Source organism: Lissotriton vulgaris, chromosome 1_1, assembly GCF_964263255.1.
Source record: "Lissotriton vulgaris chromosome 1_1, aLisVul1.2, whole genome shotgun sequence".
In the NCBI taxonomy this organism is placed as follows: domain Eukaryota; kingdom Metazoa; phylum Chordata; class Amphibia; order Caudata; family Salamandridae; genus Lissotriton; species Lissotriton vulgaris.
The window spans coordinates 1,754,595,305-1,754,622,226 of record NC_141685.1 but is presented as its reverse complement, the minus strand read 5'-3'; the positions used below and the strand labels follow the sequence as shown (position 1 = coordinate 1,754,622,226).

Here is a 26,922-nt window from a genome sequence, read left to right as displayed (position 1 = left end):
ATAGCCATTATGAAGGTCAAAGCACATACTAAAGTCACAGATACTATTTCCCAGGGTAACGACCTGGCAGATCGAACAGCTAAACTTACAGCTCAGACTCAAACAGACGTTCCAGTTGACACGACAAAGACTGAAGTACCATCACTGACAAATTGCATGACAGTCAGGGATCCCTCACAAGATGTACTCGACATACAGACACATTCCACTCCAGACGAAATCAAGAAATGGACGGAACAAGGAGGGGTCCAGACAGATCAGGGATGGATGACAAAGGGGAAAGCCACATGGTTTCTCCCCGACTCCATGGTTCAAGCTATTATAAATACAGCACATAGTCCAGCGCACTTGGGAGAAAAAGCCATGTTAGACAGTATACAGAACATCTGGTTTAACAAGCATTTACGTGCAGCAGCGAAACAGAAAGTGCGTACCTGCATGATCTGCTGTCAGTTCAATCCAGGCAAAGGCATTCCCGTGGAACAAGGTGGATTTCATCCTCCTGACCACCCTTTTGAAGTCCTCCAGATGGATTATATTCAGATGTCGAGGTTTCAAGTATGTCCTCGTAGTTGTATGTGCCCTATCCAGACGGACAGAAGCGTACCCAGTCCCAGATTACACTGCTGTGACCACTGCCAAGCAGTTGGTCTGAGAATTTTTCCCGCGATACGGCTTGCCCCGTGTCGTGTACTCAGATAATGGACAGCCATTCTCTTCTGAACTTATGAAACAAGTATCTCTCCTGTTAGGGTACCAGTGGAAATTCCATTGCGTACGACACCCCGAGGCAGCAGGCCTCGTAGAGAGACACAATCAGACTCTCAAGACCAAACTAGCGAAGGTCTGTGCAGAAAAAGGCGTGGATTGGATGGTAGCCTTGCCGGTTGCCCTCTTTTACATGCGTATGGTGGCTCATTCCAGAACCGGACTATCTCCATACGAGGTGGTTTTTGGTAGACCGCCGAATATGTGGGGTACGCCTATGCCACGTAAAATCACAGATGTTGACAGTTCTATGCTGACAGATTACCTGGCTTCCTTGATGTCTGCACTCCTTTCTTGTCGTTCGCAGGTCGCAGCTGCCTTCCCCGACAACACCCAGGTGAAAACGCACGAAATTGTTCCGGGAGATCTCGTATATATCCGCAATTTCGACCGTTCAAGCCCTCTGGAGCCCCGCTGGCGTGCTCCCAAGTTGGTGTTGCTAACAACGAGGACTGCCGTCAAGGTCGAAGGCAGAAAAGGATGGCTCCACGCCCATCACGTGAAGCGTTTCCATGGACTTGGTTCAGTTAAGGACTCTGAGAACTGTTCGGAGACAATAGACTCTAAACTCCCTCTGATAGAAAGGACTCCGCAACAGGAGTATAAACAAAAGTTACGATCTAGTAAGTCAGACAGCGTTTAATTGTTTAAGTCCCCCTCGGGTGAAGCGGTTAGACAGGTTCCTGACATGTATAAGATCGTAGACCCAAATAGTCAGAGAAATAGACAGAAAAAAATGAAAGAAAAATACTGCAAGAACTTACGCAGCAGATGCATAGTAACCCTGATCATTATGTTTTTTCTAAGTATATCAATTATATGTATAAGCTTGACGCTACATGTTTTCTTTCCTCCTCTTGGTTCACATATACATTCTTCCTTCAATCACACTATAGAGCACACATTCAGCGACCTGCCACCCTATGAATTGTCATATCGACTAGCACTGCGCAACAACACTTTCATTCGTATGTTACACCATACTCACCAGACCAGCAATGTAACGAATTGTTGGGTATGCGGCCGACTCCCACCTTATCAGAAAATGAAGGGAGTTCTGCCCCTCTTTCCTTATCCGTTTTCGCACAATGGTTCATGCTGAGCATGGTTTGCTTTAATGTCATCACTAGACAGTGAGTCCACAGTTTCCCAGGGCGATTGGATATGGGGAGACCTGAATACAGTTATGAATAAGGCATGTTTTCCAGACGAAGACGGTCTTCCCCAAAGGAAAGGAACCGATCTAGAAAATGAAGTGTATGAACAAGGAAATGCTTCCCTTAACTTTATGATTCTGAACGTCCAGTCCGAGACCAATACAGGTTCACCGTTTATAACAGTCCTACCAGTAAAAGGTGAATTATGCGTTAGAAAGAATGGTTCAGTACACCTTGGACACAGTGATTGTAATACTGTGGTCGAATTCAATGATAAAGGAAAGTCTACTTTCAAAGCTTCCCGCCATTCCTATTTCATTTGTGGTCAGACAGCTTATGTACGTCTGCCCTTAGATTGGGGTGGAACGTGTTATATTGCGTTCCTACTGCCACCTGTTTTCCTAGCTCCATCCCATTATCACAGAGATTCCCAACTCGTACATGTAAGACACAAGAGGGAGATCGAATCCCCAATTGTCGATCAGACTGAGACAACATGGGAGCAATATACAGATTTCAATAAAGGATTCTTTTTCTTCGTAGGCCCTGTCCAAAACAGTAAATTAATACGCAGATTACCAAGAACACTGGAAGCAGTAGTGAATGAGACTACTTCTGACCTAGGTAACCTGACCGAGGAACAGTCTGCTATGAGACTTGTTGTTCTTCAGAACTGCCTTGTTCTTGACGTCATCCTGGCCGATAGGGGCGGAGCTTGTAGAGTGATCGGCTCCAGTTGTTGTGTGTTTATTCCTAATAACACACCATCAGTGTATGCAGCAATAACAAGGCTCCATAAGATAGCTCATCAGATACACCAGAATCCTGGCACCTGGACTTGGTCCGGCTGGCTCTGGAGTGTGATATCAGCCTGGGGATGGAAAGTACTGTCCTTCCTAGGAATAATCCTGCTCATAGTATTCAGTTGTCTCTGTCTGCAATGTGGCCCAGCGATTTGCGGCTTGTGTGCCATTGCTTGTATTCCCCGTCCACGTTCCCGTATGAATAAAGATGAGCAAATAATGCTTTATGAACAGATAGATGGTCTCATGAAAATAGATGTATCCTAAAGGGCGCAGTAGGGGACAAGGAGGGAATGAGGAAACAGAAATTTTATGTGGTCAGTGTGTCCCCCCACTCGCACCCTATCCATGTACCTATGCCCCATGTATGTCCTTGTTATCATGTAATTCCCTTCCCATGCCTATCATAATATTGCCCCTGCATTTCCGTCTAATGTTAGCATGTCAGTTATTAGGCCTTCCATGAATGAAACGTTAATTCTGCATCGTGGCCTACGTTGCCAATGCCTTTAGATGGCACACTTTTAAATGTCGAGAAGCACACGTTTTTGTGGCCCAGCCGAGCCAGGCCCCGAATTCAGGCTCCGAGCCTCTTCTGTCTCTGAAGCTGCAGTTTCGGTATGCATCCCTGACCTCTCCCTTACTCCCTGTTCAGCCGAGAGGTGCCCTGCCTGCCTGCCTGCCAAGATGGTATTTTGCCTATAGTTATCTGCTCAGCCTCCGCAAAAACACATTCCAGTCTAGTGAAGGAGGTAAACATTTTCCGCCTGCAGAGCATAGGGCCTAGCCTTCCTGTCTCCATATAAGTGATTTACTGAACCCGTTGCCATAGTAGGCCCATGGCCCCCACGTAATGCACGAAGAAATATATGCGCACATTAGCATTTAGTGATGAACAGCCTTTACTCGAGAGACCTTTACTTCAGACAATACATCCTCCAAACACAAGATATCGGATGTGCCAAAGGTACAGGTCGTTCCGACATCCCAGACTCCTTTACTAGTGCTAAAATCAGCCCCCCAGCTCTCCCCAGTTACACGTCACGACCAGTTGCGCGCACATGTAGGTTAAAGGTTTCTGCTGATCCTGAAGACCTCCTCTATGAATCCACCCACCTATGACACACCTATGACTCATCCAGTGCACACCTACGTGTACGCCTCCTTACACGCCTTCTTTTACGCCCATGTGTTCTTATCTCTCTCTTTTCGCTTGCTCCGCCTGGAGTGTTCCACCTACTGTATTCATTACAATTGTATGGTTTTACTATATATATATATATATAATGTGTGATGTTAATAAAAGATGTGATATCCCTTCCTGAACCTTAGTGGTGATGGAACCCGATTCTCCCCCTGGCTCGAACCTTTGAAATAAAGCCCTTTTAACTCGGACACCACGGACTCTGCCTCTCATTTTATGAGCTATCCTTATTCTTTATTCATGTATAGAAATTATGTCCGGGTAATTTTATTTACCACACTGTGGACTTTCACCTTTGTCTACTGATCCATAACTGGTTGGTGGGCAATTATCCCATTATAATGCTGCTGTGTTAGACTACACATTTTAAGGCTGGGCGTCTCAAACCGTAACTACATGGTTAAAGGTGAATGTTTAAATATATAAATAGATAGTTTTTGTACAGAGCTCAACATTTTGTTAGGGATGTGCATGAAGGTGATCTTTTACTTTTTCCTAACTTTATTATATTTTTTTGCTTAAACGAAAGACTGTTACATTATTTGTGCAACTATAACTAGTACTTTCTTTGAAGAAAGTAGACAAAAAGGCACATTGAGAGAAACATTTGCTCACGTCTTCTGCAGACAAAGATAGATTACTGCAGATCCAAAATTGGATGAATGTACTTTATTTTTATTGTGGACCCAAGATATATTTTTCCAAAGCCAAAGAGGGTTGTGTTTTTCAGTGTCATATTTTTCATACGGCAGGTCAGATGTCCTGACCAGAAAACAACCTACATACTAGCAGGAATCCACAACTTTATTCCAGAGTTACATTTCAACATTTATGTTGGTTCACTTTGTTAAATTAAATGATACATATTGATAGATGAATTGTGCTGCCAGTTAATTGATGAAATGTGTACACTGTAAACCTATTTGGAGGGAGTTGAGAATATATTTCCCCCTGCAGTTTCCAGTGCACTGTGAGAATTAAGAGTGCGTGTATTCTTTTCACATTTATGTTATGTAGTGTATTACAATTTTTGTTTCCATCATGAATGTATACATCATCAGGTTATCTATACTACTATTATAAAGAGAGAACACAAACCTTTTGTCAAGGTAAACTCAGGAACCACAGCGCCAATCCACACACCCAATACATTGTTGTAATCCTCGGGGTGTGCAGATGGACATAGGCTATAGAAAAAAAAAACGTAAATTTAAAAATATAACTTAAAAAAGTAGTGCCCTGAAAGTAGCTCCGGCCGCGACCCTGACGGCCAATACGTAACGCTGGCCGCAACGTACGTGATGACAAGGAGGAGCGGCGGCGAAGTGAGGAGCTCGGGGAGGAGCGGTGGCTCAGGTAAGGCTCTGGGACACTGGACAGGAGGGAGCCGGTGCGGGAGGTTGGCCCGGAACAACTGCGGTAAGGCTCAGGGTCTGGGGGCAGCATTTCAGGCTTGCGTGCACTCCCGCCCCGGCCCTCGCCCGCCACAGCATTGTCCAGGACACAGACTATGTTGTGGCTGGCAGGGGCGGGAGTGCACGGAAGCCTGAAATGCTGCCCCCAGCCCCCTTCTGTCCCAGGCAACGCTGGGGCGGGCTGCTAGTGTTTGTACAAACTGAAACATGCTTTGGGTCATTTACTTTCTTGGGTACTATAGTTTGGGATCATCAGATTGGTTTTTGTTTGTCCATAAATACTGACTCTACTTTAACAATTAAAGGCATCAATTCCAAAAAATAAAAAAATAATGCTGCCTAGAAAGTTTGTTCAGGATTTCTGCCAAAGTAGTGTAACAGATTCTAAGCATTTTCACTTCAACGAGAGACTGCAGATTCGTAAATAACTCCAAGGAAAACAACCCTTTCAAGAGTTGAATTTCAATCTTGAGTGAACAGTTGCTGGGTCCTACGGAATTATGTTAAAATTGACTAAAATGCCTTTCCTTTTAAACCAGAGCCTCTGGTGTTGATGGCAAAACCCCAAGAAACTTTTGTAAGTTGTTTAACATTAAACAAGCCTGACATTATTTCTCAAAACTTTAAGTTTGTAAGTGCCAAAAGATGTATAGAATGTTTTTTTTCCTCCTGTTTTTGTGACTGCTGGTGCCACATAGGTAACTACATCACTTGCTTGTGCAGCTGTATTCCCCTATGTACTGTTCTCCCCAAGTCCCCATATTTTGGGGTTCTTGTTATCAATGAGCAGGTCTTTTAGGTATCACACGGTTTAAAGTATCACTGGGATTGACTGAGGTTGTAGGCTTTTTTGGAAAAAGGCAAACCTGTGATTATACCCGAAGAATACCTAGTCAGTAAAATGCACCATTTATAAAACCTCTTATGTAGTAAGTTCTCAAAATTTATGCTGTACAATGAATCATCTGAACTCTTTTTCATTAAATAATGACTTAGCAAATCTAACCCCTCTTAGTTTGCGCTCGTTCACACGCTGTACTTGGAATGATGCTTTCCGCCCCATCACATTTACCACGAGTTTGTTATATTTTAACAGGTGGGGGGGAAGGGTAACGGAGCGCATGTTAATAAATTCAATTGGAAATGTAACAACCTGGTATTTGTTAAGCTTGCTTAAAATACATCAGAGCTGCCAACTTATAACTGGGCAGCCAGGTTCCAGTCTGTGCTGGCTCAACATGCGGACATTCTGAGCAAATCATTTAATCACCCTGTGATTAAGGACATGTGTCCTTGTGTAATGCAAGTAACTAGTGTTTGAGTACAGTGCTCCAATATCTCGGGGACCTGTTTACACAAAATTGCAAAAAGAATAGAATACATACAAATATATATAGGGAGTATCTCTCTAAGCTATTGGAATATGAGGAGGCAGCCATTTCTAAAAACACCAATCCATGGGCTATAACAGTGCCTCCAAATGTGCCAAATGTTACTGCACTTTTTGCAAACCTTAAAACTGAAGTTCAGTTTGCTGGAAGGAGTGACAGGCATATGCCCACTTGATTGTGATTGAGCACCACACAGAAGAAAGATGAGCAGGTATTGCTATTGGTGCAGCAGGTGTTGCAGCACCAGGGGCTAAAACACCGAGGGCCCCACTGATCCTTTGTAATTGCTCTATTGCACTACCCAAATAGCAGTCAAAATTTCCCTTGCCTGCATCTTGCTATGATTCAGGGTACTGCGGTCTCTGCGAGGGCTCAGAGAGAAACTAAGCAGTTAGGAGCAGACATTCTACACAGGTCACCTCAGTAAATTAGTCCAGCAACAAATCTCTATGCTGCCTGCTTGACACGGTCCATTCCATCCTGGGATTAGCCGTATTGACTACATTTGGGTTACTTTTTGGCAATCATTTTTCCTAATTTTATCAAAGTGGTGCCTTAACGAATTGAATCTTAGCATAGGAAATATTTATATTTTGAATAATTTTTTTAAAAGGTACAGTGTGGTGGTACCAAGTATCCCAGGAGTCCTCCTTGTCCCTTTCCAGATGCCGTTCAGCAGCACATGAACCCTTTTTGATGCTGTAAAACGTTTTTCCCCAGTGCTTTTTTTACCCTGGCCTTCAGTCTAATATGGCACAGGCCTACGAGCAAAGGCCAGGCCCCCATGAAACATATGTACACCCTCGAGTCTGTCGGGACTATCTTACCAGCCATTAGGACTTCAAAGTAACAACTTCTAGATCATAGCATTTTATTTGCCCTCAAGATAAGGCAGCAGGTAACTTCTAGACAGGTCATTCACTGCCTTGCCCATCACTAGGATTTTGATCACATGGGAGCTTTCATGTCTCATGCGAACCCTACTGAGAACATGCAAGTAAGATTGCCTAAACATTTCCTCTTCATTGCAAGGAAGAAAAAAAAAAAAAAATACTTGATTGCTAGGCAGGACTCCTTTTCAAGCAGCAGGAACATCCGAGGAAGGTACACATTTGTTTTTGAGTGATGGGTGAAGGGGCACTACTGACGTTTGCCCTCATCAACATTTGAATGATTACCTTGCCGCGCCTCATTGGTGGCATACAGCATATACATACTGCAGCAATTTTGGGAGCACCTACTTAAAGCAATGATTTATCCATGTACCACGAAATTATTTTATATTTATTCATAAGATTTTTCAAAGGTTTTTTAGAAACTACAAAGTTAAAAACCTGCTGTACCTCACGCAGCTGTAAAATTGCAGCCATGTACTATTCATTAACATGCAGCAACAGAGTTTTGTAACTTCGGTTAAGCACACATTTGACATGGATCATTCCGTGCTGCCAAAAGATGGTAGAGTGCTCAAGCAAAAGGCTGAAAAAGAAACAGCCTGAGAGAGAAAAGCTGCAAAAAGAAGGAAATATGCTGCCTCCTATTTGGACTTTGGCTTCACCTGCATTGTTAGTGGAGAAAGTAGACCGCAGTGTGATGTTAGCCAACGACAGCTTGAAGCCAACCAAAATATGGCGTTACTTTGAAGGAAAACATGGGTCTCTAACAGGAAAAATATTTTTTTCCAGGAATTTGCAGGAGAACTCAGCAGAACGAAGCAGTAAAACAAGTAGCAAATACTCCAGAAAATGCATTAAAATCATATAGAGTAGCATTTAACATTGTCAAAACAAAAGGCCTTTAGAGAGTGAGAAAAGGGGATTCGCCCAGCATTGCTCAACATGGCTAGGACAATGCTCGGTGAAAAAGCAGCAGCGGTTCGAAGTATACCCATCTCAGACAGCTGTTTATGATATGGGTTTAGCTGCCTACTCATGAGGAATGGGTGTGGCTTGAGCTACGTTATCTTTCATCAGCATTCAAAGCACTCCAAGTTGACTTTTGTGCATACTCTAGGTGGGAAACAAGAATTCTAGTACAGTGGTTGTCAACGCACAGAGAAAATGTTAGGGTTCTCCTGCAGTATCAAATTAAGGGTAGAAATTTAAATAGTATAATGCAGAGCACAGAACTGCCAACTAGCGTCTGCTACTCAAATTATATTTTTGCCTATTAGCAGCAAGAGGGTGACTTGTTTTGAGAATTTCAGGGCACTACATGGCCACAGAAAAAGAAAAGCTTGAACATGTGGGAGCACAGCAGGAGCAAATAAAAAGCAGTTGACTTTCTATCTAGATCATAAAAAAATATATAAGTAAATGCAGGATCCTATGGTCACTACACTATGTTCAAACTGAAATGCAACATAACCATCTACTAAAAGACAGGCCACCAAATCATAGTTGCTTACAAAACGGCACCCTGTGCCTAACCACTAACCCCGAATATGTTAGGGCGGGAGTTAGAAAAGCAAATTAACCCAGTCCTTATAAAAGGAATTCTATTCGGATTTATAGACACATGGCTACCAGAATGATTCTCCGTGCTAGCATCCAAAACACTGACGTCAGAGGATCTTTATCAGATGAAGACTAAACTACATAGAGCCATGCTTTTAGGTGCTTCATAAAAGTAAATTAATTCACCATCAGACGCAGCCTAATGTGCATAGAATTACAGCCGGGAAACTAGATAAGAGAAAGAGCGCCCATCACATCTTGCATACTTGAGGGACTTTCATGAGTCTTTCATTTGTTGACTTCCGGGCCCTACTTGGAATGCAAGGCAACCTAAAGACCTGTAACGAAGGAGGACCGTAAGCATGAAGTCCTCCACCTGCCATACGCAGAGCCTTAAACTTCACCCACCGATAAATGGCAAGCCAGTGAAGAGTAACCAGGGCATTCTTAGCAGAAAAGGGTCCTGGAATGTTAAGCACAGCGGCATTTTGAACAACTTGTAACCTTCTGGTCACATATCAAGGTGCCCCCACGTTTAGGGCATTCCCATAGTCCAGACGTGAAAGTATCATGGTCTGTACAATACAGCCCCCCCACCCTCCCCTGAAGAGTTTGGCTGGCTTTAAAAATGCAGCTATTTTCTACATTTCAGAACACTTTGCTACAATGTTTTTGTACACAACTAGGGATAACCCAATATTTTTGCACAGTGCACAATGCATACACAAACAATCCTTTACAAATCTTTAAGAATGGGGAGAAAGATAAAAGCCCAAAACAAATACTCTTTCCAACTAGAATTTTATTATACAGCTCCAATAGAAGTTTTCCTTTAGAAGAATGTATTTGGTCTCTTGGTGGTAAAACGTGGTTTGTGCTGGCGGCGTAGAACTCTGTGAGGCAGAGGGAACTTGATTTTAGAGTCCTGTGAAGGTTAAAAAAAAGAAATGAAGTTATTCTTGCAAAAGCATAAGGTTAAAGTTTATCACCCAGTCCATTGTTGCCTTTTACATAGCACCTACTCCTTGGTTCAGAGCTACTGAACAAATGATCACAGAATTACTGTATGATTAATTTATTATTTGGATGGTCCATCTAAAGCTTTAAATGAATACAAAAAGATCTGGTGAGACCCACATTTCCATTTCTCAATTCTTGTAGAACCTTCTGTTTCACTTTCATGAGCACATCAGCCCATAAAAGGCGACAAGGTACAGTTTCAATTTATGCAGCCCAGACAAGAACATTACAGGACGTAGTAATATTCTTTGGGTTTTGGGTGCAATGTGAAACAAAATCACACACTTGTAAGTCAAGTACACAGAATATTCTACACCAAACAGACATGCTGGATTCTTTTTAGGGTCATCAGTTGGATGTCACTGTTTTCTAGCCTAGCTTTCCCTTGTACAAGCATTAAGTCAGCAGTTCTACTGATTTGGATCAACGCTAGAACTCAGAATGCATTCAATTGTCAAAATCCAGGATAACGTACCACCAACTAGCAGCCACCTGGTTACTATAAGCGTATGTGACAGTTAAGAGTAACCCAAAAAGAAACTGCAGTCTTCATAAATCTAAGTGCTTTGCAGCATTGCCGTCAGACTATCCGCCCTGTACCAGTGATTTTTATGCCAAAGTACCTGCCACTCTACAACTAAAGACAGTCATACCAGTAACTGTATCCCCCCCCCCACCTCCCTTCCCCCGAGTATTATGTGCATATCCCTAAAATGGTAAGAAAACTGGTGGCTTTCCAAGTTCAGGGTTAAAAGTATTTTAGACTCCCTTTTAGGACATGGACGATTATTAGTTAAGACTACAAACCACAATATAAAGAAAAGTAAAGTTACAAATAGGTAATTGGTGTACTCTGTTGCAGATATGATTACGTCATTGCAATTTTCACTGCTGTACTAACCAAATACAGGACAATTGTGCGCATACTCCTTGGCTGCAGACTACAGCCAAGTTCTGATGACAGTCTTATCAAAATACAGTACTACTTACATGGAACTGTTTGACTGCAGGCCTACGGCACTTGCTCGCTGCAATCTCCTCGACCTTCATAATCTGAATAGAATGGGCTCTGGCACGATGGCGAGCTCCCATATCCCGATCTAAAGTAAAGATAATTTGTTAGCCTACTATCACTAACCACAAGTTTTCAAATCTAGTAATACCCATTACTCCATGGGCTAGCCCCTTCACCCCCCCCCCAAAAAAAGCTTTTCACATGGATTACTCTACCAAACAAGTTGCAAAATTGACCACCAATATTAGCTAGTTTTATTATTCATCTAGACATGTGAAAAGTACTACTAGCTGTGACAAACCATAAACTTAAGAGGAAATGTGCAAGTTTATCTATCCAATGTAGCTAAACAGGACAACAGTTACCCACATTTGATTAAGTGATTTTAGTTATGAGTACTATGGCTTCTAGTGAAGGTAATAGATTGGTCTTTAATGGTTTTATACCATATAAGGACATTTCAAAATGGTGCGCCTGACCGATTAATTCAGAGAAAGTTGAAAGCACGCAACTGAATAGAATATCAAGACAGGCTATATAATACTAGAGCACTGGAATGGTGGGAGCCCCATTGAAGACCATGAATGGCTCAGGGCCAATAATGGCGGATGTAAACCACCTGCTCCAATATTCTATTGTTTGTCTTTCCATTGTTTCCCTTTTAGTTTAGAATACCCTACCCTCTGGGTGGTGGAATGTTCTTAAAGCCTTATGTAAATGTATTGCGATAACCCCAGCAGGGTATCCACAAGGCGAAAGCCTTATGGTCATTCTGCCTCTGGCTATACTGGTTAAATGCCTTCACTTGCGCCTAGGGCCTGCAACTCTGGTTCAGATACTTCCACAACAGTTTTAGCACATTAACAGCAGGCTATAGTAAAGTCCAAGGCTGAAAGACGCTCAACGATTACAGCTATTTTATATGAGATCTAGGCTAGAGGGTCAGTGTTAAAACAGTAGAGTTTCCAAGCACACCATTTCTTCTGTGTGCCTCACATAAATGAACAGGTACAGAGGCCGAATATGACGATTTACTAATAGTTATACTCCATAATGCTTAAAGTTGCATCCCTCACTGCATGTGTCAAATTACATTCAGATGGACAGGCACTAAGCGAGTTAGGCAAGGCTGGAAGAATGAAATGGATGGGAAATTCTTTGTGTTCATGCAGGATGAATTTAAATTAAAGTAATCATGGAGTCGCATTTAAGTACAATGCCTGAATAAGAATAGCAATTTATCTCAGTATGGCGTTTAAAAAAAAAAAAAAAAAAAAGGGGGGGGGTTGACGAGGCCATCCTGGAGATAAACACCTCTAAAGCAACCACAATTTGGGAAGACTCAAATATTTTGCTCATTCAAAGCACACTATTTGCATTCATTACAACGCTCTGGAATTTTTGTTCAGGGTTTCCTTTTCAGATTATGGAGTTTGTTGCTTGGTGCATACACTGCCAACAATGTAGAAAACTTAGAAATGGCTTTCAAAATATCATAGTAGTGTTTATGTAATTTAAGTCAATTCATTGGTTATGAATCCAAGCAATTCATAAACACATTACAGCTTGGGTGGTTAGAATTATACAAGATAGGTAAAGTGGACATTACATCATTTCTTGTCAAAGTATAGGTGGCATTACATGTAAAAACTATCCATTTACATCCATAATTTGCACAAGTAATTGAATGGTACACAAAATTATCTTACAGCATTGTGTCACAGCATTGGCAGTTGTCAAGTCTCTGTACTCCCTGTACATGTTGTGGGTGCCACTGCGGGAATCGTAACGCAGCCAAATACCAAAGTTCTTAACCTTCAACGGAGACTTATCAAACACCTATAAGACAGAAAGCAGGCAGTGAAATGTTTTAGTACCTGGACAACTATCAACCAGCTTTATTCTTTGTCTGAATCTCTCTAGTCAAAACCTGTCACATTTAATTGTTCATCATTACTCCTGTGTGATTCATTTTTTTATTACACAGGCAATAGTTTACGTAGTCTCTCTCCCCTTACCCTGAAATGAGTAATGTAGTGCTGGTTACATCTGCAGATGTGGTTAAATTACTTTTCCAATCAGGTAAGGAGACCATATACCTGACCTGCTACCACACCAAAAAAATATGCCCTGCATTGCAACACAAATAATTTTCCAGTGCCTACTATCTAGACACTGTAGAATGATAAACCTGTTAATTTGACCTGTACTACAAACATACTAATGTTACATATAACCTGAATTAGCAGTTCTATCCGATTACATACATGAAACAAAACTGAATGATGCTGGGTCAGCATATGGTACCATGATCACTTTTAAACGGGTAACAGTTACAACGCATGCATTTACCCTGCATGCAATTACAAGGAAAATGGCTTGCTGTAGGGGGTATAAGGTGTTGGTTTTAACGCCAACACCTTCCCTACTGTTGCACAGACTGGAGTTGGAATAGTAAATTATACCATTTCAAACTCCAGCCACCCTGACAGCAAGAGGAGGTAAAAAGATGCGTTGTAACTGCATGCGGGGTAAAAGCATGCGTTGTAACGTCATAACCCTTTTAAGCACCCTTAAGCAAACAGTGTAGCACCTTCTGTTTCACTTTCAGGAGCACATCAGCAATTGAAAGGCGACAAGGTACAATTAATGTCTGCACAACAGACAAGAACATTACAATGAATTAATGCTCTTTGGGTTTTGTGTGCAGTTCCCTAAAATTCAGAAACATTTTGTGAGTGATAAAAAAATAAATGTAAAAAAAAACAATCAAAAAGGAGGTAGTCATTTTAAAATCTGTTTATAGAAAAAGTAAATCATAATTCCAAGTTTCCCTTGACACAAATCCGAAGTAAAAAATTACATCAACCCTACAAACAGCATGTGGATATTTCAATTCACATATTCTCTTATAGGTGTTCACAGATAGTACAAGGGCATCCAAGAAGATAGCCATCAATAAGACGAGGAAGTAAGGAATTAGGCCAGCTCCAAACTCCATATTTTCAGTCCAACCGAGCAATGAACCACAATTGACTGCTCAGCACAACTGGACTGTGGGTTGGCAAGCCTTGCAACTAAGTACATTATGTTAGAATGGTTCCTGCATATCTATGTGGTTCATAAATAGAAAAAACTATAATCTATTAAATAGGACCACTCCTGCCAAGACACGTTAGTATTTAAATGATTCCTGAAAACCCATATTTTAAAGTATTCAGAATTTGAAATAAAATAAATATAACAGTGAATTATTAAAAGCATCATGATTTCAGAAGTGTGGCATTCAATACTGCTACTCAGAGTAATGGGGATGTACCAATGGGTGACAAATTAACACGTCTAAAGAGCAATATCAAGACCTAGCTAGGGACTCAGGTCATCTTTATAATGTAATCCAACTAGCTAAACTATACAAGTAAACACCAATAGATTTTTACCTATGCAATAAAATAGATGATGCACCAGTTACAGTAGGAAAAGTTACCTGGCCACAGTACACAATTTCTCCGGAAGCCTTCTTCATCTTCTTAAGTTGAGAAACGAAATACCAAAATCGTGACTTGGCCACAACATGGTTGGGGGCAAAAATCCGCATGCGGTACAGGGGAGGGACTTTAGTTTTCACTGTAGGCAAAGCCCGCCCAACAACCTTGTACTCCCGAAGCTGGAAAGAAAGGATTTTAACAATTTAAGTTTGTATATGAACCAGGGCATGCACCGTTTAACAAGTCCCTTTCAATCCGGCACTAATGGCAGAATAATTTGCTCTACATTGTGTGAGCCAATAGTATGTAGCTTCTGACGTGCACCAATATTAAATATGCTCTAGTTCTTGCAAAACTGTAGTAGACCCATCAGAATCACTTCCATAAGCATGCTAGCACATCAGACCACGAAATTACAATGGAAGACTTGGGTGTCTTTTATGGGAATGATTCCATCAGTTGTCCATTACGCTGTAGACCATGTTTTTTTCTATACTAAAATATTTAACATTCCATTCAGTTAATTATGTAAAACATGTTAAAACAAATTACACTTACGTCACTGCAAAAGGAGTAAAAGTAATTTTACACTGAGACATTCTTTATCATAAAACAGGAGTTCTCTCCAAAAGTGTCTTATAGGAACGTAGGCCAATTTTACAGCCAGGTTTCTGGAGAGCTCCAACTTTAATGGTCACCTGGAATACAGGGACAGAAATGGCTATTGCAACTATACTGCACGAACTTAACGCTTGGATCACAGTGGTGCAAGACTTAATAGATCCCACAGTTTAATAAAAAAAAAGCCATGTCAGACGCATCATGTGGCCCCAATCACTTCATCCAGCACCAACACCAAACCACATTGGCAGCTCAATGCGCAAAATAAAAAAATACAAATCTGATTGCTGCAGTACATATGCGGTGTAATGCCCACAAGTCACACTAAAGACATGCAGGAAGTCGGAGCACCCTTGATTTAACTCAATGTAAAATAATATAAGATGTTCAACCTGTCGCAGTTCAGTGTCTAGTATAAGATGGCATGGATATGGACAGTAGATAACTCACATGTCACCCCTTACATTTAACATTCAATAAAGACATCCTATAACCACATCAGCTTGAATTAACATGTGAATTGTAGTTATCGAACATGGACTCAAAATCTGTAAAATTATTAGACACAAAGAATGGGCATTTGATAATAACGAAGATGGCATTCAAATCCCAGCGTTCACACTACAAAATTGTGCACCCCTACATAAATCACCACTTCAATATTCATTGTTTAAATAAAGCGTCAAATCAAAGACCAGCCTGGAATAGATTCAGCTCGGTGAATGCAGCACATAAAAACCTAATTTAGCTATGTATAGTAGACAATGTTGCTCCACTTACTACAACATTGCCTACATAAACAGCGCAAAATAAGCTGACATCTTGGCTAGAACATGGTAATGTCAAAATACAGAGTTGGGAAATGATATGTAATAAATATAATGTGGTGCAATAAAATAAAACATTAAAGAAATTATTCAATACCAATGCAGTAGGAGCTGGAAGAAGTCTCGCTAGCACTAAGTGAGCACAAGTATGTGACTACGTGGAGGAGTAAGAATGAATAAGAGTGCAACAGTCTGTGAGTGACTAACTGAGCGAGCATGCGAGTCAGAAACAAGCGAGTGGGTACAAGATGAAATTAATAAATAAAAGGAGTCAAAATGTGTGAAAGTGAATAAATGTATAAGACAGGGAGTCCAAAGTAATGAGTTTGAGCAAGAATGAGTGAACGCAAATGAGTGAGAAAGCGGTGTTATACTTGAGTCATTGGCCAAGGAACACTTATAGTAATTTTAGGTTTATATAATCACCCATGACCTGTACTACAACATCTATCAATGTGACAAAACCTGAATTAAAAGTCATCAGATTACATACTTCAAACAAAACTGAATGATGCCGAGTCGGCAGCTGGATCACGGTCACTTTTAAACACTTACGTAAAATGTGTAGTACCTTCCGTTTCACTTTCAGAAGCACATGAGCAATTGAAAGGCGACAAGGTACAATTAATGTCTGCACAACAGACAAGAACATTACAATGAATTAATGCTCTTTGGGTTTTGTGTGCAATTCCCTAAAATTCAGAAACACAAACTTTGTGAGGGATTAAAAAAAGGCTAAACAAATATGGAGGCAGTCATTTTAAAATCTGTTTTAATAGAAAAAGTACATCTGCAAGAGGCATGTCCTAGATACAATTCATTAGAACATCCCACGACTTTCAAAGACCATCAGTACCCTAAAATGTGATAACTAGAATACACATTTGTTTTGTGTAGTTTTATTAGTCATCCAGCTTACCTACTATGGCACTTCAGCAATGTCTATTACTGTGATGTCAGAGTTAAAGTCAAGTGATATTACTGCCTGGGAAGATTCAGGGTCATAGGTCACCTCCATCGATATCATTAGGTATTTGTAAAGTCACATTATTTATCCTCCGTTTTGGAAGACATCTTGGACCCCTCATAATATGGTTCTCTGGCCCTTCATAGTACCGAATCGGCTGGCCCTTCATAGTACCGAATCGGCGCTAATATGGCCATGGAGCTTAGGCAGACTCGAATGATGAGGGGGAGGGGGCGGTAGTGGGGGGGAAAGGAGCAATGCTGCTCATATCCTGTTAGATCTCTTAGTGACATTTGACATGGCCAACCATGAGGGGTTGGTTGGCAGTCTTGCCAGGGATCAGAGATAAAGCTCCTCTGTTTGTTCGATAGATTTTAAACGGTGGCTTGCGATAAATTGGGACTCCCAGGCTTTTTCAATCCCACGTGGAGTACCGCAGGGTTTCTTCGTGGAGCCCTACCCTTTTTAACTTAGAGGTCACCCCCTGGCTAAGTTAATAAGAAAATATGATTTCACGCTGGTGTCCTATGCAGATGACTCAGATTGTGTCAATCAACAGCTCGTCCACTGATAGTGCCTCGCTTCCAAGAATGAAATTGGATGCAAGTTAATTGTTTAAAACTCAATTCATCAAAAACTGAAGTTATGCTCTTCGGAAATCCATCCCTAATTTGTTCAGACAGATTTTGGCCCACTCATACGGGTCCTCTTTCTACACCCTCTAATAAAGTGAAAAATCTCGGGATCTTCGACACTAAGCAGCTATCTGAAACTCAGATTACCACCACATCGGCACGTTTCTTTATCCTTAAAATAATGAAAAAAGTACTTCCGTTTATTTCCTTTGATTTAAGGAAAACAACCCTCTATCAGGCTTCCAAGCAGGGCACAGTACTGAAACTGCTATGACACATAATTGATGACGCACTCCAAATCCTAGATCAAAATGATACCTGCCTCCTCATCCTTCTTGATCTCTCCTCAGCATTTGACACTGTCAAACACGAGAACTTACTCAAGCTGTTAAACACCAGAATGGGTCTATCTGGGTCTGTTCTCAAATGGTTCACCTCCTTTCTGCATAACAGGTCTCAGAAATTCAAGAGCAACAACTTGATGTCCCCACCAGTGCCTGTAACATTAGGCGTCCCACAAGGATCTTCTTTATCCCCAACATCAATACCCGGAGGAAACTTAAACCCTTCCTCCCAGCCAAGGACTTAAAAACTGCTGTACAAGCCCTAGTCATTCCTCACTTAGACTACGGTAGCGTCGCCATTTGCGGACTCCCTCTATCTACAACTGTACCCCTGAGAGCCTCTGAACGCTGCAGCAAGACTCATCACTGGATCAAAAAAAACTCATATTTTCCCGGACTTAAAATCCCTGAACTGGCTGCCTTTTGAAGCCAGAATACATCTGAAAATTGCCTGCATGACGCACAGAGCTGTACACCACAACTCACCCAGCTACCTCACTCAGAAACTGACAATATCTGGTGGCTCAAGAACCACAAAGCATCTTCTCCCGAAACCTCGTAGATTCCGGAAGGAAAAAACACATTAACGCTCTCTCAGGAATGGCACCCAGGATCTGGAACTCACTCCCTCCTGAAACCATACTTATCTCCTCCTCTGCATTCTTTAAAAAAAGTAGTAAAAGCTATCCTCATGACTAAATTCACCTGAACTTGTACTTTGGATCTATTTGAGACTCTATACCTACCTGCACTATTGTTTGTCTGATTGTCGATTTGTATCATTGGTTTTAGTCAATTATGCTCCCCCATGTACCTACCCTATTTTGCTTTTTATTTTTTACCTACAACTATTCTTTGCTCAGTTGTTTGTTAATCACTCCCATGTTCCCTTACCCCCTGTATTTGTAAAGCACTCTGATATCTGCAAAGATCTTGTTCGCGCTATATAAAACTTTCTAAATAAATAATCACAGCGTTAATTGCATCAAGGCTGGACTACTGTGACGCCTTATTTACCAGTGCGAGCAAGTGCAGCATCCACAAACTTCAGATGACAAACTGGTGCGGGAGCCACGCTTGGGCTTTCTCGCCATCATTCAGTCTCCTGGGCTCTCATGGAGCTACATTGGCTGCCCATCTCTAAACACAATAAATTCAAAGCCTTATGCATTCCTCTAAAATCTAGACATGGCCTTGGACCGTGGCAACTGTCAATTCTTTAAATCTTACATTACAGCCAGACCACTAAGATTGTCAGTCAGTGGTAATCCGATCATTCCCAAGGCACATAAAGTAAATTGGGAGGAAAAAGTTTTGGGCATGCAAATGCATTCGTGCTCCACCCAAACATGGCTGGCAGAGAATCACCTCAAATTGAATGCCTCAAAAACAGAATTCCTCCTAATTGCCCCACCTACCAAAGTCCCCATAATGCATGAGTGGATCAAACACCTTACTGCATTCAACGTTCAACCAAATATTATGGACTAAGCAAAATCACTGGGCATAACACTGGACTGCAACCTCAACATGCAGAAACATATTAGTAACATTACCAAGGGAGCAAACTTTCAGATTAACACACTGAGGAAACAAACCCTTCCTACCGGCCAATGACTTATGTACCTGTACTGTATTACCTCCATTTATCAGGTCACTTTCTACTGCCCTATGGCTTTAAGTACTCTAATTGGACTTATGTTACTATTATTCCCATGTACTGTTAAGCACTCTGATACCCGCAAGTGTCTTGTCCACGCCCTATAAAACTCTGAAAATAAATAAATAATAAGTTAAACGTTTGAGCCCTATTTACCAGCAAGGTTATGCCCATGCACGTGCCAATGCGATCATTCGCTCGTGTATTCTACATTGCAATGAAAAAAAGTGCACTTCTATAGGCCAAAAATTGTCTTACTTCAACCTAGTGGGGGAATTAGCACGTTGGGTTGTATGAAGCTGTACAAACCGGTGACCAAACAGAGTATAAAAATGTGAAAGATAAAATATTCGGGGAGTGCTATGCACTACAGGCTCATAGTTTCCACATTTCAGTAGCATAGGTCAAAAACAAATTCGAAAATTTAACTACGAATTCCAAGTACCAAGAAAGTTAAAGTCATCTATCCACATCATTAACCAAGGCTGCCGGTGTCAGAACATAAATCTCATTCAATGACAACCAGGAACAAGTTAAACGGGGACAAGCATCATCTCAATGACATTCAGTCTAGTCAGCCACGTAGAACTGAGCCGGGGCACCAGAAACCCACCGAGCTGCCATACGATTAAACGCAGTTGGGGCTAGCGGATGCATTGGATCACCACATCAACTAGCGGACTGGTTTTCAGCAGTCAGTGCCGCAGTGTGTCGTAGTGAAGGCCACACAACATACAAGGCCAGTAGCTGATCAGAGACGCTACTATAACTGGCCCACTCATGGTGCGCCGCCATGCTGCAGACTTCTCGCCCGTGCACACAGCGTGGTCTGACGCCTTCCCTCCCCGGCATCTGAGAGAACACTCCGAGCAGCATAAAAGTTAGTCCACGCTCAAAGACACACTACTCGACCCTCAGCATTCGCAACACCATCAAAATATAAGCGCCCTTACGTTCCCCGATGCCTTCATGATGCCTCGTCCACAGCCAGCGAGGAAAAGGAAGCGCGAGGCCCGACGGCGGCTAGACGTCACCCGAACGCAGGAAGCACACACCCAGCTTCGAGATCAAGAGCACCCATAGGTTGAGAGTCAACGATCATTGGCTAGCCTTTCTATCACTCAAGTTTTACGTCGGCAGGGCTACAGTTCTCTACAGAGTGAAGGGTGTAAGTTGCCTATTGTGGGTAAAGTGGGAAATAGAAACAGGACAGTAGAGCAGTCTCCTAGTTAAACTGAAGGACTTTCTAATGACATAGCCGCAGCCATCTTCAAACGAAGTAAAACTTTTATCGCAAAGTATACTGGAAATAAAAAGCTATAATGCATTGCCTTAATTAATCTTTAGACTTCAACCGCTAATATAAGTTCTAAACCAATTTAGCTTGTGTGGAGGTAGTACAAATTGAGCACAAAGAACATTTTGTCAGAATTGTAAAACGTCGCGAGTTATAATATATATTTTGTCAGTGGAATGGAATCCCTTCTTGTCAATTTCTTTCCCCCTGGTAGTCGTCACAGTTTTAGGTGGTATCTAAGCTAACCATGTGTAAACGCTCCTCCCCTCTGTCTAAGAACTCCAGCAGCATGTGTCTAAGACACAACTAACACACGGCCGATGAGCTCGAATCTGAATTGGCTGGGCAGCTGTTAACGCATCCATTCCTGTGTAAAGAGAGTAAGAGGAGCAGAAAGGGAGGGGGCGCTGAAAGAGGAGGAAGCTGCATGTATTGATATTTATGTATTAGAAATTAGTATTATGCTTTATTTTATTTATTATGTTTACTTTGGTAGAGCCAGACTCATTTGTCACATAATGATGTGTATAGCGAATTTTTGCTGAAGGGGATGCTGAACAGCATTGCGTAACACGTTCGTCACCTTCAAGGGTTCAATAAATTGACTTTCTCCCTTATTTACCTTCCAGGGTTTTTTAACTTTAACCCAACAACCCTCCTGAATCTCTACACCTTTTGAACCGTGTTTAAGGTCATCCATTTCCTAAAATTTCTAATACTTATATACAATTCAGGATCTCACTACCTCCAAGTGCACCGTGCTTTTTGACATTTCCAACATCCACTTAGAGTTGCATTTGGTTCTCGCACCACAACCTCTCGTAACCTCAAACGGAGATACTTCCATCGCTTCATAAGGTGTAGTTCTGTACTTTCACAAGGTTTTAAACATTTGAAGATCTCAATCACTGCCATTCTCGACTACTATTTGTATGGGTTTTTTTGTACTCTGTTGAACCTTTCTATTATTTCAATACCGCTTGGATTATACACAGAGGTAGTTCTGTGTTTAATTACCACTCAATTAAAATATTCCTTAGAAATATTCAACAGGAACTGAACACCAGTGTCAGGCACAATTTGTACTGGTAACCCTTTCTCAATAAATACTTTATGCTAAAATTTCAAAACTTCCTCAGAGGTTATTTTGTTCACAATCTTCAAACCAGGCCACTTTGAAAACACATAAATGAGTACGATAATATATTTAGCTTCCTCACCAATGGGACCCATAATATTCACTGCTACTGTATGCACGGTTTGCTGGTAATGATTGGCTCACACATATTAGGTCTTAAGTTGACTAGTGATTTATCCGAATTGGCACACCATATGCAATTCTGCAATGCTCGCCATGACACAACTTGACAATGTTAATTCTTAAAGAAGAGGGAGGTACGTTTCCGTCACCTTTATGAACAAAACCATTCACCACAGATAGCTCATGACGTATTTCCAAAAAGGATCTAAATTATTTCTGAATACAAGATTTCCTAGGTCAGCCACTTTCCACCAACCCCATTAGTTGTTGCAATTCTTTGTCTAAAATGTATTGTCTCTCCCAATCTTTTTCTTTGATGTTATGCAAACCTTGATCATGTATTAACACCTTGGCTGCTAGGTGTTTTCCCCTCCTGTGCTGCAGGTCATTGTTTCCCATTGTTTCATGACGAGCTCAGCTCAGCTCGTCATCAGCACAGCTCAACCGTGCATCATGACAAGCTGAGCTCGTCATCAGCATCGAAAGGGTTAACACAATCTGCACATTATCCTAATCGTGATCATAACAGTCTTGCAAATCTCTTGGCATTTGTGACAAACATCATCCTAATCGTGATCATAACAGTCTTGCAAATCTGTTGGCATTTGTGACAAACAATCAGCAATTACATTCTTCTTTCCAGGTCCATATGCAACCTTATGAATGAAACCTTGTAACCGCATTGCCATCCTTGCAATTCTTGCAGATGCCCACATTCCCACAGAAATGAGCGGAAATGCTCCAGAGCCCAGACACAGGCTAAAGTTTCTTTCTCAATTGCAGGGAATTTTCCTTCTGTGGGAAACAAAGCATGCAAAGCGTACGCTATTATGTTCTCGTTACCATCCACATTGATTGGAGACAGCACATCTCTAAGCCCCTTATTACTGGCATCCACAGTGACAATGTTGTCTAGTTCAGGGTCAAAACCCTAAGGAGCAGGAGCCTCAGCAATAGCTTTCTTAATGTCCACAAATTCTTTGTGACACTCCTTACTCCACAAAACTCATACTTTATTCTTGAGTAATTGCCTTATACAAAAAACTCTACTTGAAAAATAATTTACGAATTTGGAATAAAAATCGACCAACCTAAAGAATGATCTAACTTCTTCAATATTCTCTGGACTACGGGCATTCTGTATCGCATCCACTAACAAAGGTTTAGGAGAAACTCCGTAACCACAAAGTACATGACCTAAAAATGTAATGGACTTCACAGCAAACTTACATTTTCAATGCTCAACTGTCAAACCTTTTGCTTCCAAGACAACTAAAACTTCTTCCAATATTTTATCGTGTTCTTGTCTATCTTCTCCAAAAATGAGGGTATCATCCTGGAAACACCTTACTTTCTTGTACTTGCCAAATAACTGGTGCATAAGTCTTTGGAAAATTGCAGCCTCAGAAGCTAAACCAAACGGCAATCTTTTATACTGAAAACACACATAAGGTGTAATGAAAGCCGTATAAGGCTTACTCTCAGCACTTAAGGAAATCTGATGGTAAGTAGACCGATAGAGGAAAACCATTTAGCATTTTTGACACGGGACAACAGCTCTGATATTTTAGGAAGAGGAAATCTATCCACAATGAAGTTGTTATTAAGATGCCTCAGGTCAATGTAACCTAAGTTTTTCATTATTATGTCTGTCCACTACGATCAGAGAAATCCATTCAGCAGATTCAGTATGTTCACCACGTTTCACCACTGCTCACGGGCGAGTTGATGAGACCAATCGTCCTCAGTAATTCCCTTTTTCGAATTTAGGGTCTGAAGTAACAGACTTGTGGACACACTATCGTCCTCCCGGTAGGAATGCTCGGCTAGGGTATTCCTACCGGGACGACAATAGTGTGTCCACGAGAATTACTGAGGACGATTGGTCTCATCAACTCGCCTGTGAGCAGTGGTGAAACGGTTCTGCGAGATAGGAAATCTTGGGACCCTATAGAACATAAGGACTGACTTGATTCCTCGCATTAAGGGAAATGCGACAAATTACTTGGCCAATATACAGGGCGACTGTTTAGCGCACCGTATTGCATAACACAGATTCAGTTTTAACTAACACATCAGTGGATGTGGTGCTGAGATTTTATATCTAGGACTGTTTGAACTAGTTTTATCACAACCAATAGTATCGCCAATAAGAGGTGTTTGTTAAAGCAACATTGCTCTGATAATAGTTTCTAACTGCAGAGAGTATTTGTTGTTGTTGTCTTGAAAAAGATGGTAAAAAAATATATATATATCCATCGAAACGAGTCAAAGCCCACTGTAGTACACAATCTGTGATAGAGGCGGAGGTCACAGAGTATTTGACACCATGATCCACGCCTAAAACCATTACTGCCAAACAGATGTGTAACAAGTAAAGGACACATTGAGTTTTGTCTGTAATATACTCTCTTTTGTCATTGTATTGTGATTTTAATGAAATGAAAATTAATTTGTGATTGCTTTCTCTAGTATTTGTGAATTTTATTGATTAAATAACATTATACCTTATGTCTATTAGATATAGGGCTTTTATTTGTTTTATTATTGTAACATCTGTCATTTTTTTAACTTAATAATTCGATTTATATTTTTGCTAATTTGATGCCTAACGATTCTTTGTGGAAGATATATAGCATAGTTCTCGTTAACACGCATGTGGTCTGTGAATAAATCCATATCTGATTGTATGTGAGCTGTTGATGAATGGTATACTTGAAAGTTTTATAGGGTCCAAAGGATAATTGCCTTTTTTCACTGTCATTTAAAACCATGACATGATCTGGGCTATTGGTATTCAAAATGATGTCTCCGTTCCCTTGGTCCCTCCAACCTAAGACTCAAACTATCTTCCATATCATCCACGCACGTGGCTCTCCTGGCCCCTTTTTCCTACATACTTTGGCAAAATTACCAACTACCCCACAACTAGAACACTTTTGCTTGATAGCAGGATAGTACTTGCTGGGTGCTAACTGTGAGGCACTATCACAACAATATTTAAACACGAAAGAGGAGCGAGGGTCAAATCAGTTTATACTCTAACACCCCAGACCCCCAAGAACCTCAAATATACGCACATGAGGGGTGTATAGAGTGGGTAACACATACAAAATATACAAACAGAGAGAGCCCCAATAAGGCAAATCACTCTGTTTGAAAAAACTGCCCTCGCTCACATACCAAGGTATGTGACATGCTTCATCATCGGGCCTGCTTACAATACGCCCTGGTGTATCCCCACACAGGGCGGAGCATAAGGGAGGGGGAAAAAATAATAAATTTCTCTTAACACGACATATAGTCAGGACAAGTGGACATAGACAACACGTAATACATAAATTGGTGAGAGTCGTGCAAACACCAAGTGATCACAACCGGGAAGTGCGACGAAAAGTGCAGTATGAGGAGTGATTAAAACTGATTAAAGGTGTCAACCAGAACACAACCTTTATTAAACTTCTCTTGACACCCCTACCAGGATTAAAAAATGAAAGAGGATGGGAAAAAGCCTCAAAGAGATAATTAGGAACCTCAGGGCTTCCCTCCTACCACTGCCAGAGTCAACATGTTTCGACCGCTCTGTGTGTGCCTGTAAGGTCACTCCGGTCTTCTTCAGGACCGTCGCATTCGGTGCCACTCTGGGTTCCTCCGTACTTCGGATAATGGTACCCCAAGGGTGAGGTAGGTCTACTAGATCCGTACCTCTCCTGTATTGTGTGTGGAGATTGTCCCCTCAAATGCGGGAGAACATTCACTATAGCAATAAAAGAGAAGATAGTGCAGCCACCCTATTAGTATACGCATACTCTTTCCATCATTCTCTTCATGTCATATCTCTTATTTATTTATTCTATACCCATTAGAACCCATCGTCTAATGTTGAGCCAAAAACCCCGATGACATGTTATGCCCAGAATCCTGCTCATGCTTTACTTGTCACCTGCCCATATATAACCAGATATATGCAAGAAACAAGTCCTTACAATTGTCCATGTCCTTATAATAGCGTGATCACTCGTACCTAGTACCTAGCCCCCCTCCATGTATGAGGGACCATCATTGTACTACAACCTACATCTCTTACTATCTAGGTGTACCCGCTCAAGGTGGTGTATATTGTGTAGTTCACTTACCGAGTTTATATATATTACAAACTCGAACTGGTGTCCGGTAAGAAGAACGCCAAAGAACACAATCTGAAATGAAACAAAATAAATGCGGGAGGAGATGTTACCTTCAAAGTCTCCGCCTCCCGATGCACACCTTCTGTTTAGAAATGCCGAGACTGCTTATAGCATTATGGTGCCTTTATCGGGTCTGTGCAATCACATGCGCTCTAAGCGCTCACCCCCTAGAGCCCTCTCCTTACCGTTCCGAAGACACGTCCTGGCTTAATCACCTGCAAACCGTGACACCGCGCAGATGATACGCGCCGTGTCTCTCTGTCCTATAAGTGTTAGATCCCGGCTAGAGCGTCCCACATGACCGCGCCGTTGACGTTGTCACGTTGTACGCTCTCCTTCCCACTCGTACTTGGTCCCATGGGAAATGTAGTCTTGTCCAAGTGCGCCACTTCGCGTTGAGAGTTCA

The 26,922-nt window shown here is 41.5% G+C and overlaps 2 protein-coding genes and 3 non-coding genes across 5 annotated transcripts in view; 1 reads left to right on the top strand and 4 right to left on the bottom strand.

The window, feature by feature from the left end:
• Positions 1-9,978: 9,978 nt before the first annotated feature.
• On the bottom strand, positions 9,979-20,861 carry RPL18A (ribosomal protein L18a). The gene is made up of 5 exons (XM_086919054.1): positions 20,725-20,861; positions 14,717-14,896; positions 12,939-13,068; positions 11,205-11,314; positions 9,979-10,119 (listed from the first exon to the last, which is right to left on the bottom strand). Exons 1-5 carry the CDS (start codon positions 20,740-20,742, stop codon positions 10,027-10,029), a joined length of 531 nt encoding a protein of 176 aa, XP_086775180.1. The 5' UTR covers positions 20,743-20,861; the 3' UTR covers positions 9,979-10,026.
• LOC147751161 (small nucleolar RNA SNORA68) lies at positions 10,348-10,480 on the bottom strand. Its single transcript, XR_015300166.1, has one exon. It is a non-coding gene; the product is annotated as a small nucleolar RNA SNORA68 (small nucleolar RNA).
• Positions 13,812-13,940, bottom strand: LOC147751160 (small nucleolar RNA SNORA68). Its single transcript, XR_015300164.1, has one exon. It is a non-coding gene; the product is annotated as a small nucleolar RNA SNORA68 (small nucleolar RNA).
• LOC147751159 (small nucleolar RNA SNORA68) lies at positions 16,726-16,854 on the bottom strand. The gene has a single exon (XR_015300165.1). It is a non-coding gene; the product is annotated as a small nucleolar RNA SNORA68 (small nucleolar RNA).
• Positions 20,862-21,342: 481 nt separating the features above from the next.
• HEMK2 (HemK methyltransferase 2, ETF1 glutamine and histone H4 lysine) overlaps positions 21,343-26,922 on the top strand; it is a 112,674-nt gene continuing 107,094 nt past the window's right edge. The window contains exon 1 of the mRNA XM_086919053.1: positions 21,343-21,448. The gene's annotated coding sequence lies outside the window, so the exon portion shown is untranslated. The remainder of the gene's footprint in view (positions 21,449-26,922) is intronic.